The sequence below is a fragment of the Ranitomeya variabilis genome, chromosome 1 (assembly GCF_051348905.1).
Source record: "Ranitomeya variabilis isolate aRanVar5 chromosome 1, aRanVar5.hap1, whole genome shotgun sequence".
Classification (NCBI taxonomy): domain Eukaryota; kingdom Metazoa; phylum Chordata; class Amphibia; order Anura; family Dendrobatidae; genus Ranitomeya; species Ranitomeya variabilis.
In genome coordinates this window covers 769092084-769104909 of record NC_135232.1, presented here as the reverse complement: position 1 = coordinate 769104909, position 12826 = coordinate 769092084, and the positions used below count along the sequence as shown (strand labels likewise).

Sequence of the window (12826 nt, the reverse complement as noted above, 5' to 3'; positions counted from 1 at the left end):
TTTTTTTGTAATTCGGGGTTTCATCCTCGTTTTTCCTCTGGTCAGGTGGAGTCTTCGGATTGTCCTGGAGTGGACGTGGTGGTGGACAGGCTGCATCAGATTTGGAACCAGGTGGTGGACAATTTGAAGTTATCTCAGGAGAAGACTCAGCAGTTTGCTAATCGCCGTCGCCGCGTGGGTCCCCGACTTCTTGTTGGGGATTTGGTGTGGTTGTCTTCTCGTTTTGTCCCTATGAAGGTCTCTTCTCCTAAGTTCAAGCCTCGGTTCATTGGTCCTTATAGGATCTCGGAGATTCTTAACCCTGTATCTTTTCGTTTGGATCTCCCAGCATCGTTTGCTATTCATAATGTGTTCCATCGGTCGTTGTTGCGGAGGTATGAGGTGCCCGTTGTTCCTTCGGTTGAGCCTCCTGCTCCGGTGCTGGTGAAGGGAGAATTGGAGTATGTTGTTGAGAAGATCTTGGATTCTCGTGTTTCCAGACACAAACTCCAGTATTTGGTTAAGTGGAAGGGTTATGGTCAGGAGGATAATTCCTGGGTGGTCGCCTCCGATGTTCATGCGACTGATTTGGTCCGCGCCTTCCATAGAGCTCACCCTGATCGCCCTGGGGGTTCTCGTGAGGGTTCGGTGACCCCTCCTCAAGGGGGGGGTACTGTTGTGGATTCTGTTTGTGGGCTCCCTCTGGTGGTTACTGCTGGTACTGGGTGACTTTGGTGGGTTGCGGCCTTTGGTTTCCACCTGTCCATCAGAGGCTGGGTGTTTCCTATTTTACCTGGCCTTTCTGTCATTCCCTTGCCGGCTATCAATGTATTCAGATGTGCTCTGTTTGGTTCCTGCCTACCTGCTCCCAGATCTTTCAGGATAAGCTAAGTGCTGATTTTCAGTTGTTGGTTTTTTTGTCCAGCTTGCTTATTATGTCTCTATGCTAGCTGGTAGCTCTAGTGGACTGAGGTTCTCCCCATGTGCCATGAGTTGGCACATGGGTTCTTGTAATCTCAGGATGGTTTTTTGATCAGGGTTTTTTGCTGACCGCTCAGACCCCTTTTGTATCGTTCTGCTTTCTAGTTTACAGCGGGCCTCAATTTGCTGAACCTATATATATCATCTCTATGTGTGTGCCTTCCTCTCATTTCACCGTCAATACATGTGGGGGGCAACTATACCTTTTGGGGTTCATTCCTCTGGAGGCAAGTGAGGTCTTTATTTTCTCTGCAGTACTAGTTAGCTCTTAGGCTGGTGCGTGGCGTCTAGAGCCAACGTAGGCACGCTCCCTGGCTATCTCTAGTTGCGTTTGTCAGGCGTAGGGCAGCGGTCAGCCCAGGTTCCATCACCCTAGAGCTCGTCCGATATTTTGTATTACTTTGCTTGTCCCTTGCTATCCCTAGCCATTGGGATTCATGACACTTACCCTCTTGCTTGAGTGTGTCAATGATGGCCTTCTTGACATCTGTCAGGTCGCTAGTCTTACCCATGATGGGGGTTTTGAGTAATGAACCAGGCAGGGAGTTTTTAAAAGCCTCAGGTATCTTTTGCATGTGTTTAGAGTTAATTAGTTGATTCAGAAGATTAGGGTAATAGGTCGTTTAGAGAACCTTTTCTTGATATGCTAATTTATTGAGACAGGTTTTTTGGGTTATCAGGAGTTGTATGCCAAAATCATCAGTATTAAAACAATAAAAGACCTGACAAATTTCAGTTGGTGGATAATGAATCTATAATATATGAAAGTTTAATTGTAATCATTACATTATGGTAAATAATGAAATTTAACACTATATGCTAATTTTTTGAGAAGGACCTGTATATCTCTCTAAGACCCCAAACTGCACAAACATAGCTGTCCATCAAAGCTATGTGCAACATCACCCTCCCTAGCTTGGGAACTCATCCTCTTCGCCTCACTACCACCGTGCTGCTTAACCACTCACATGGGTGTTAAGGCCCCGTCTCACATAGCGATTTACCAACGATCACGACCAGCGATACGACCTGGCCGTGATCGTTGGTAAGTCGTTGTGTGGTCGCTGGGGAGCTGTCACACAGACCGCTCTCTCCAGCGACCAACGATCAGGGGAACGACTTCGGCATCGTTGAAACTGTCTTCAACGATGCTGAAGTCCCCCTGCAGCACCCGGGTAACCAGGGTAAACATCGGGTTACTAAGCGCAGGGCCGCGCTTAGTAACCCGATGTTTACCCTGGTTACCAAAAAAAACAAACAGTACATACTCGCCTTTCGGTGTCCCTTGCCGTCTGCTTCCTGCTCTGACTGAGCCGCCGTACAGTGAGAGCAGATCACAGCAGTGACGTCACCGCTGCGCTCTCACTGTACGGCGGCTCAGTCAGAGCAGGAAGCAGACGGCAAGGGACACCGAAAGGCGAGTATGTACTGTTTGTTTTTTTTTGGTAACCAGGGTAAACATCGGGTTACTAAGCGCAGCCCTGCGCTTAGTAACCCGATGTTTACCCTGGTTACCAGTGAAGACATCGCTGGATCGGTGTCACACACACCGATTCAGCGATGTCAGCGGGACCTCAACGACCAAAAAAAGGTCCAGGCCATTCCGACATGACCAGCGATCTCGCAGCAGGGGCCTGATCACTGGTACATGTCACACATAGCGAGATCGCTACTGAGGTCGCTGTTGCGTCACAAAACTAGTGACTCAGCAGCGATCTCGCTAGCGATCTCGCTATGTGAGACGGGGCCTTTATAAGAGAAGAAAAGGTAAATATAGACCCAAGGGCTGGACAACTCAGGTGCCCTAGAAGGGGGTATACATAAGGAGTAGACTGAAGCAGTCTGTTCATGGGGAAGTGAGATTTGGCCCCCTTCATTGCTTACACACTGCCCATGAGAAGAGGATGGTTGAAGAAGTGAAGACCAAACCTACATTCAGTGTCAAAATATAACAGCTTAGGCTACTTTCACATTAGCGTTTTAATCTGCAACGTTTAATCCGCAAATGCAAGGACACGAAAAACGCATGAAAACGCATGTAAACGCAGCGTTTTTAAAACGCTTACGGTTACCGCATGCGTCATTAAAACGCTGCGTTTACATGCTTTTGCTTGCGTTTTCCATGCGTTTGCGTTTTTTGTGCGCATGTCGCAAAAATTTACCAGAGAAAAAATCTAGATGCAACAACCAGCCAATGGGACTACAGAGGGCGTGTATTATGTGAAATCTATATATAGACCCTAGGACAGCTGAAATCTTCAGATTTTGCTCCTGTGTCCTGTGACAAGATGGATCTTCACATGGATAGCTATTACTTCAAACTGGATCTGAGCATCAAGATTTTTCTGGCATGTGCGTTTGCTTGGGAGCAACACCGAATTGTAGAACTGCGTGAGAGCCGTGGTGCATATCACACCCTGTATGGTGAGCTCAATGAGAACCCAGAAAAATTCCCGGAATATACCAGGATGTCACAAGACTCTTTCCGGGATTTGCTTGATCGTGTCCAAGGAGCCATCCGGAGACAGGACACACAGCTCCGTAGAGCCATTCCACCAGAGGAACGTCTCCTGGTTACCTTAAGGTACGTAATAATTCTAAACAAAAGCTACCCAAAATTTTTTGCAGGTCTGATGTTTTTTTGCCTATTTTGTAAATTATTTATTCTTACTACAGATTTCTTGCAACTGGAGAGAGCTTGTCATCCCTTCATTTCCAGTACCGCCTTGGGATTTCCACGCTGTCCGGAATTCTTTTTGAAACCTGCCGGGCTTTATGGACCATTCTCCGTGAGGAATTTATACCCATACCCACGGAGGACATGTGGAAAGAAATTGCTGACAAATTTTGGACTGTTTGTGATTTTCCCAACTGTTTGGGTGCGGTGGATGGGAAGCACATCCGGATTACCAAACCAGCCAGAACGGGATCACAGTTCTTCAACTACAAAAAATATTTTTCAGTAGTTCTTATGGCAATAGCCGATGCGGACTGTCGCTTCATTGCTGTGGACATTGGTGCTTTTGGCCGTGGCAACGATTCACAGACTTTTAAAACCTCTGATATGGGCCGACGTGTTTATGGCAAAAATTTTAATTTCCCACAGCCACGACCACTCCCCTACACTCAAGGCCCACCGCTGCCATTTGTAATGGTTGGGGATGAGGCCTTTCAGATGAGTGAAAATCTCCTGAAGCCCTATTCAAGTCGGGACTTGAACCGCACAAAACGGATCTATAACTACAGACTAACCAGGGCACGCAGAACAGTAGAGTGTGCCTTTGGGATTATGGTGTCCAAATGGCGCATTCTAGCAACTGCAATAAATCTAAAAATGGAGACAGTGGATGAGGTGGTTAAAGCCTGTGTGGTTCTCCACAATTTCATTCTGGCTAAGGAGCGACCCACCATAGAACTTGATGAACCTGTTGCAAACCCTTTGCCTGATTACCGTCATGTTGTGGATTCTGTTTGTGGGCTCCCTCTGGTGGTTACTGCTGGTACTGGGTGACTTTGGTGGGTTGCGGCCTTTGGTTTCCACCTGTCCATCAGAGGCTGGGTGGTTCCTATTTTACCTGGCCTTTCTGTCATTCCCTTGCCGGCTATCAATGTATTCAGATGTGCTCTGTTTGGTTCCTGCCTACCTGCTCCCAGATCTTTCAGGATAAGCTAAGTGCTGATTTTCAGTTGTTGGTTTTTTGTCCAGCTTGCTTATTATGTCTCTATGCTAGCTGGTAGCTCTAGTGGACTGAGGTTCTCCCCATGTGCCATGAGTTGGCACATGGGTTCTTGTAATCTCAGGATGGTTTTTTGATTAGGGTTTTTTGCTGACCGCTCAGACCCCTTTTGTATCGTTCTGCTTTCTAGTTTACAGCGGGCCTCAATTTGCTGAACCTATATATATCATCTCTATGTGTGTGCCTTCCTCTCATTTCACCGTCAATACATGTGGGGGGCAACTATACCTTTTGGGGTTCATTCCTCTGGAGGCAAGTGAGGTCTTTATTTTCTCTGCAGTACTAGTTAGCTCTTAGGCTGGTGCGTGGCGTCTAGAACCAACGTAGGCACGCTCCCTGGCTATCTCTAGTTGCGTTTGTCAGGCGTAGGGCAGCGGTCAGCCCAGGTTCCATCACCCTAGAGCTCGTCCGATATTTTGTATTACTTTGCTTGTCCCTTGCTATCCCTAGCCATTGGGATTCATGACACCGTCATCACCCGCTGCGGTCAACAGTTGAAGTAGGCCACATGCGGGACCAATTTGCAGCCTTTTTTGATTCTGACATTGGACGTGTGCCATGGCAGGACAATATGGTGTAAAATGTACTGCTGGTTTCGGGTCTGCAAATTTATGTTTGGAATGTTAATGTTTTTTCTAATAAAATAATTGTGATTTACTTTCTTCAACATGTCTCCTATCTATTTCCTTAACAAACCACTTTGGGTTTTTGGGCTTAGGTTCTTGACGTCATTGAGTGCTGTCTTGTTTCACCATTAGCTATTTGCCGCAGACTGTATAGACGATGTCTGTTATTGTCGCAGTAGTTGTCCAGTACTTAACAGCATTATTTGTAAGCCAAAACCAGGAGTGGTAGTTAAATGCTTTTAGTGGTGCATATGTGTTTATTGAACTTTTCCTCACATAGCTCCACTCCAGGTTTAGGCTTACAAATAGTGCTGTAAAATACAAAGCGAATACTGAGAGTGTGACGGCAGCCTATACCACAAATCTATAGTAATCAAGTCAGGTGTCTGAAATAATGAATTTATGATGCTAATTGCTCTTGAATTCATTTTTCATGACACTTGTCCGGGTGAGTATAGATATGTCATGTATGACGTACATTGACCCTTCACTTTGTGTGAAATATATGTATATGTACCCATAAGATAAAATGGAGGTAATATAATGCATTTCTAAAATCAGCAGGTCAGGGGTCATAAATAATGTTTCTGATAAGACACGACCTGTTGAGTACAATTGTGCTGTGTATTACCACCATTTTGTCTTCTGTGTGCTACCAAAAGTCACGGAGTAAACAGAAAGAACTGTTTTTGGAGAAAATACTAGTGTTTTTTTGGGGGGCAACCTCATATCTCTTAAGCAAACACACACCAAGCTTCAGTGTTCTGTTAATTAAGTACTGTAGGTTGGAGGTGGCCCCCAAAAAAGTGTTTGACGCATTATTTGTTATTGGCGCACGGTGTGTGGTGACGGCGGCGAAATACACAATTAACCAAACATCATTGGGGCAAAACACAGGTTTATTAAACACAAAAACAAAAAAATTAACTGCGCCTGCTTGGGGTTGAGTGCCGATATTGTGGGGTGTTGAGTTGTGAGGTCTGGCTTATTATAGCCGACATAGGGGTGGCAGGAGAAGGCGCTATAAAACTGCTGGGGTCAGGATATTCAGGGATAGGGCTAGACACATGAGAGGGCTGAGACACACTGGAAGGGTGAGACAAACCAGACATTACAGACACATTGGGAGGTGAGGGGGGAGGGATAGCTATGGTTTTTTGGTTTTTTTTGCCTTTCCCCTTCCTTGTTTTGCGCGGGCTCGTTGTCGTGGTGGCAGGGAACGCCAGGGCAGGGTCCGGCAACGGCAGTCTGGTGGTGGTGCCAGGAAACGCCAGGGCAGGGTCCGGCAACGGCAGTCTGGTGGTGGTGCCAGGAAACGCCAGGGCAGGGTCCGGCAACGGCAGTCTGGTGGTGGTGCCAGGAAACGCCAGGGCAGGGTCCGGCAACGGCAGTCTGGTGGTGGTGCCAGGAAACGCCAGGGCAGGGTCCGGCAACGGCAGTCTGGTGGTGGTGCCAGGAAACGCCAGGGCAGGGTCCGGCAATGGCAGTCTTGTAGTGGTGGCGGGGAACGCCAGGCCAGGGTCCTGCGGTGGCAGCATGCTGGTGGCAGTGGAGGAGGCCCAAGCAGGAGCAGCAGTTGTCATGGTGGTGGCGGTGGGCTGACCCACTGCACTGGGCATGGTGGTGGTGCTATAATACGGTCCGGCAGTGTTTGGAATGGAGGTGGCCGTGCAGTGGTATGCAGCAGATGTCGGCATTGATGTAAAGCGTGACAGTGTGGGCACTGTTGGAAATGCCCCCACTGTCTGCTGAAAATACCAACTCTGCTGCATAGCCTGCACGTAAGCAGCATTGCAGGCCTGCATAACAGTAATCTGGAGCTCAGGACTAAGGTGTTCCGACATGCCCTGTTCTACCTGATTAAAAAAATGATGTGCTGGCCTCTGGAGGTCGGCTTTCACTTGGGCAAGGGCTGTGGTAACCTCCTGGATACGTGTGCTCATATGACTAATGGCAGTATCCAGTCGGTCACCCATCGCCTTGAGTCCCTCATGGAAGACCGAGCTCAAGTGTAAAAACTCGGGCATGAGTGACCTGTCCGCGGCCCTCTGCCACTGCCGGGAGGAGCCCATAAAAAATTGGCTAGAGGCAGAGGACTGGGGAAGGGGAACATCTGATGGACCAGCTTCCTGGTCTCCAGGTTGTGTGGCAGGCCCACTTGCTGCAGCGCTGGAGGATGGCTGGGACGGGTCCGTGGCTGACTGATGAAGGACCGCTCCAGAACCTGGGCCAACAGTGGAGCTCCAAGTGCTGCGGAAAAAAAAAAAAAAAAATATTACAAAACATTTACAAAAAGATAACTCAACAGTTAGATAAACATTCAGATAGGGAAAGGTCACACTAACACTATTTGTAGTGAATTTTACATCAGAATTTGCAAGCCAGGAGTTCAACAGTAGGAATAAAAGTTTCATAAAACAACATGCTATACTTCTGCATGCATCGACCAGTCCTTGGGGATTAAAAAAACTGATGTAAAATATGAAGAGACGATGGAGGCAATACAAGCCATATCTCTATACAAGGTATTGGTAAGCCAAAACCTGGAGAGGAACTATGTGAGGGAAAGTATTCAAAGAACACGTACCCCACTTCTGCATCTATCAATCACTCAAGGTTTTGGATTACAAATACTGATGGGAAATACGAATTGACGACAGAGGACATACAAGCCACCTGTATACTCACCAGGACAAGTGTCAGGAAAAATGAATTGAGGAGCCATTGGCATCCTGAATTCATTATTTCTGACACCTAACTTGCTGAGTATAGATCTGTTGTGCAGGCTGCCGTCACACTCTCAGTATTTGCTAAGTATTTCAAATCAGTATTGGTAAGCCAAAACCTGGAGAGGAACTATGTGAGGGAAAGTATTCAAAGAACACGTACCCCACTTCTGCATCTATCAACCACTCATGGTTTTGGATTACAAATACTGATGGGAAATACGAATTGACGACAGAGGACATACAAGCCACCTGTATACTCACCAGGACAAGTGTCAGGAAAAATGAATTGAGGAGCTATTGGCATCCTGAATTCATTATTTCTGACACCTAACTTGCTGAGTATAGATCTGTTGTGCAGGCTGCCGTCACACTCTCAGTATTTGCTAAGTATTTCAAATCAGTATTGGTAAGCCAAAACCTGGAGAGGAACTATGTGAGGGAAAGTATTCAAAGAACACGTACCCCACTTCTGCATCTATCAATCACTCAAGGTTTTGGATTAAAAATACTGATTTGAAATAATGACCCCCAAAAAATTGCATTATACACCACTTTTTTTTTTCTTTTTTAACCAATATACTTACGTTCTTCGTGCAAGGACCGGTCTCAAAAACGCAAGGATGCGGTGGTACTTGTATTTGCGTATCCTTGCTGCAGAACCACTTGGAAGCTGGCTCTCTTGGCGCAGGTCCTTGTTGAAGCGGTCCTTCATCGATCTCCAACGTGTTTTCACTTTTGACACTGTTGGCAAAACAAAACATAATAGTTAGGACAATGGTCTTTTGACCGTGGTCACACAACTGTATGTGCTGTGAAAAAGTAATGACTTTCTCACATCATACACAGTTGTGTGAGCATGGCCAAGGTATTGACTACATCACAGTGCATTGCGATACTTACCAAATGCAGAACGGACCCGAGCCGGGGCATTGGCCCAGCCATCCCACAACGCTGCGGCCACCTCATTCCAAAGCCTCCGGATCGTCACATTGTTGGCGTGCAGTGGATCCCGGGTGTCCCACAATGCGACTCGCTCGTGAACCAGGGAGATGAGGTGTTCATTCTCAATTAGGTCCTCATCCTCCTCTGGAACCTAACAACAAAAAGTACATTAATATAGGAGGCATTCACATACGGAAGACAGAAAACAGAATCAGAGGAATGGCATGAATATTGAAGTAAAAAAAAACACTGCTGCTGAAGCAAAAGGGAAAGAAAGAGAGAAGTAGAAAGAAATGAAGATTCAAGAATTATAAAGTGAGGATACAATACACATTCAGCCAGCTATACTTACACGATGCCGCCGTGTTGCCCGGCCGTGACTACGCTGCTCCTGCCCAGTCTCCTGCCCAGTCTCTTCCGCTGTAGAAGAAGTGGTCTGAAAAAGGGAAAATATACATTGTCATATGTGTAGATGTGACAGTGAATACTTACCAATCTGAGGAGGTGAATACTCACTTCGCTGACATGTTCCCCTTGTGCAGGCCCAGGCGTTTCCTCATCAGAAGAAGAAGACATTCTGATGTGTGCAGAAAGAAAGGAATGACAGAAATTAGGGCATATAGACACAGATTATAGAAAAGAAATGCATTGGATAGGATATACTCACATAGTTCTGAGGCTTGTTTGCTGCTCCAAGGGGCTGTGGGGCATCTCGTCTGCAAGGCAGTCTGATGAGTAGTGACCTGCAACTGTCCACACCCTCCCTTTATCACCTTGTATGTGGGGGGTGGCTTATCAGTGTCTAGACATGTTTTTCTCAATTGAGACGCATGCGTCGGCAAACGCAAGCAAACGCATGTACTGAAAAACGCATGCGTTTACATAGACTACAATGCGTTTTTTTGGCGCAAACCTTGCACAATCAGCCGCATACGTTTCCAGGCGGCAAAATGACGCCTCTAAAAATTACTACATGTTGCATTTCCACGCCAAGACGCAGACGGCTAGACGACGCATGCGTCGTCAAACGCGGCAAAACGCGAACATAGAAAAACGCATGCGTCGATAATGTTAAAGATAGGAATACACAATGCATGCAGATATTTGCGGAAGAAACGCTGCGGACACAACCGCAAATGTGAAAGCGGCCTTAGTTGATTCTGAAACCATATCCATGGCCAAATTTTTTTGGGAAAAGACTAAGAAAGGAATTCTTTCTTAACAGTGAGCAACAAAATATAGCACTTGAACTTGATGAGATGAAAATTGGTATAGAAAAATGGATTTTTCGGAATTGTTTTTCTGCTGGTAATCCAGAGACTCTTGTGAACATTAATGGCATAATTGCAGCGCCCCCACTGCCGCAGGGCCGAGGGGTACCCGGTACCGGGCCTCTGAGTCTCTGCTCTGGGGTTGTCATGGTGGCTAGACCCGGTCCGTGACCCTGCTGAGGGGCGCACAGTGAAAGGTGTGGATGGTGTTGGTAGCGCGGTGTAGTGCCGGTCGCAGTTAATAACGAGGACACCAGGTTGCAGTCTCTTTACCTCTTTACTGAAGGTCTCAAAGTCCTCAATCCGGAATACGGTTAACCAGGCTGCGCAAGTCCGGCCGGTCCGATGGCACCTCCAGAGTTCCCTTTGCAGGTGGAAATCTGTGCCTTCCTACTAGCGCTATGTGTTGTGGTCCTCCCCTGCTGAGCTTACGGGATAGTCCCCACAACTGTTGTGTCTGTTTCTCGTGTTCCCTCACAACTCGATTAGATGATCTTCTGCTAATCCTCCGTCCCTCCCTGGTGTTATGGTTGGGACGCACCCGTATGATGGGTAGGATCGGAGCTCTTCTGGGACCCTAGAGTCGCCCCTCTCCAAAGGTTGCCCCCTATGTCTGCGTAGGTGATTTAGGTGAGACAGCCCGCCTGTGACTGACTGTCCTGCCGTTGGTTTGAAGTATGGCTTAGAGCTCTGTACCTCCTCGGCGTTCCGGCCGCCGGTTGTTTGCACCTCAGTAGGATGTTGCCTCGATCTTACAGCACGACTCCTACTGGTATTCTCCTTCTTGCTTTGATCTCGTTTCTCACTCAGCACAATAAATCTCGCTTCTTGTCCTTTCTTAGGGCTCCGCCGCTATGAAGTGCAGGCGCGGTCCCGTAGCTTTCTCTCTGTTTGCCAGGCCTCTGTCACAAGGTGTTGCCTGGTTCCAACCCAGTCAGCGTTCTCTCTAACTTCCTGCGTAACCCCCAGTTTTACCAGACTGTGAGGAGTGGCCTAATGATTAGTACCCTTAGCTCCCCCTGGAGGCCAGACTGTGAAATGTATTGGTGTCTGTGATACCTGGTCAGATGAACTCCTTCAGTGCCATCAGACATACCATAGCCCCCCCTTAGCGGCAGAGCCACAGTACTGCAACGACCAGGACTCTGGGGTGCTGCATAATGACTTACAATTAAATAGTAGGAGATTTCAACCCATGATAGTACCTTTTTTTTTTCACTTATTGCCCATTCAGCATTTGATTCCTCCTGAGCATTTTGCCTTTGAGCTGCACAAGGAATCATCAAGGGGTTTTCAGGGGAAAATCAGTATAGTGTTTCACCTTATGGCAGCCAAAGGCTTCTGTTCTCTAACCTCCTTTGCTGTGATCATAGCTTGTCATTTAAAAAAACTAATACCACCTCCTCAAAAAAAGGGGGTGAAACAACAGAAATACAAAACCAATATGGTAAAATATAAATTTTATTATAATGATATTAAAATACACATTAAAAAAAGGGGAAAAGAAAACCAACAGAACAATACAAATAACCCCTAGTGCAATAATTGGAGTGGGTTTATAGACAAAAAAATAGACATAATAGTGCAAAAAATATATCCCATATCACATAGCTAACATCTGTTTTGCAAGCCTGCATTCAGAAAATCAAAGAAGCAAAGGGGAATGGGATAGAGCAGATATCCTATAATATTAAACAGTCCATACCCAATAGTATCCTGCTAGCTCCAACGCACGTTTCGCCTGGACGTGGCTTTTTCAAGGAGTGAAGGAAAGTAGGGAAGGGGAAAGATTTATATACGAAGCAGACCAATAGGAGGCCAAAGCAGTAACAGAACACCTGTAGCATAATTAGTGTGATGGTCATAAAAAAAAAGAAAAAAGAAAGAAAAACTAAACCTCCAAATTAAAAAAAGAAAAAAAAAAAAGGTGTATTTTAATATCATTATAATAAAATTTATATTTTACCATATTGGCTTTGTATTTGTTGTTTCACCCCCTTTTTTTGAGGAGGTGGTATTAGTTACATGGGGTGATATATGTTATATACTTATATCATATTGGTTGTGTAGTTGCATTTAAAAAAACTAGGAACTTATACATGTACTAGATGGTGGCCCGATTCTAACGCATCGGGTATTCTAGAATATGTATGTAGTTTATTTATGAAGTTTTCAGAATAATGCAATTTATACACAGGATTCAGCCGGCCGGGCGCGACGAAATAGTGAAGCGTGGTTCAAATTCCGCTCCAATTCGCGGCCGAACTGTGACGGTCGCTGATTGTTCACGGTCGGGCATGACCAATCAGTGAAGCCAGGGCCTGCTCCAGGTTTTTGATGGCCCCGGGCGAAAGAGTCTCAGTGGGCCCCCCTCTTTAAAACATACCACTATTCATGATGCACAGATACAGCAGAGAAATATAGCACAGCCAAGTACCATACTGTATAACACAGCCCATGTAGCATATAGCACAGCCACATAGCATATAGCACAGGCCACATAGCATACAACACAGCCCACGTAGTATATAACACAGCCCACGTAGCATATAGCACAGCCC

The 12826-nt window shown here is 46.3% G+C and overlaps 1 protein-coding gene across 1 annotated transcript; it reads right to left on the bottom strand.

Annotated features, from left to right (window-relative positions):
• Positions 1–7690: 7690 nt before the first annotated feature.
• LOC143798782 (uncharacterized) lies at positions 7691–9705 on the bottom strand. The gene is made up of 6 exons (XM_077281125.1): positions 9662–9705; positions 9511–9571; positions 9347–9430; positions 8953–9145; positions 8637–8793; positions 7691–7775 (listed from the first exon to the last, which is right to left on the bottom strand). The coding sequence occupies exons 1-6, from the start codon at positions 9703–9705 to the stop codon at positions 7691–7693; spliced, it is 624 nt and encodes a 207-aa protein (XP_077137240.1).
• Positions 9706–12826: the final 3121 nt, after the last annotated feature.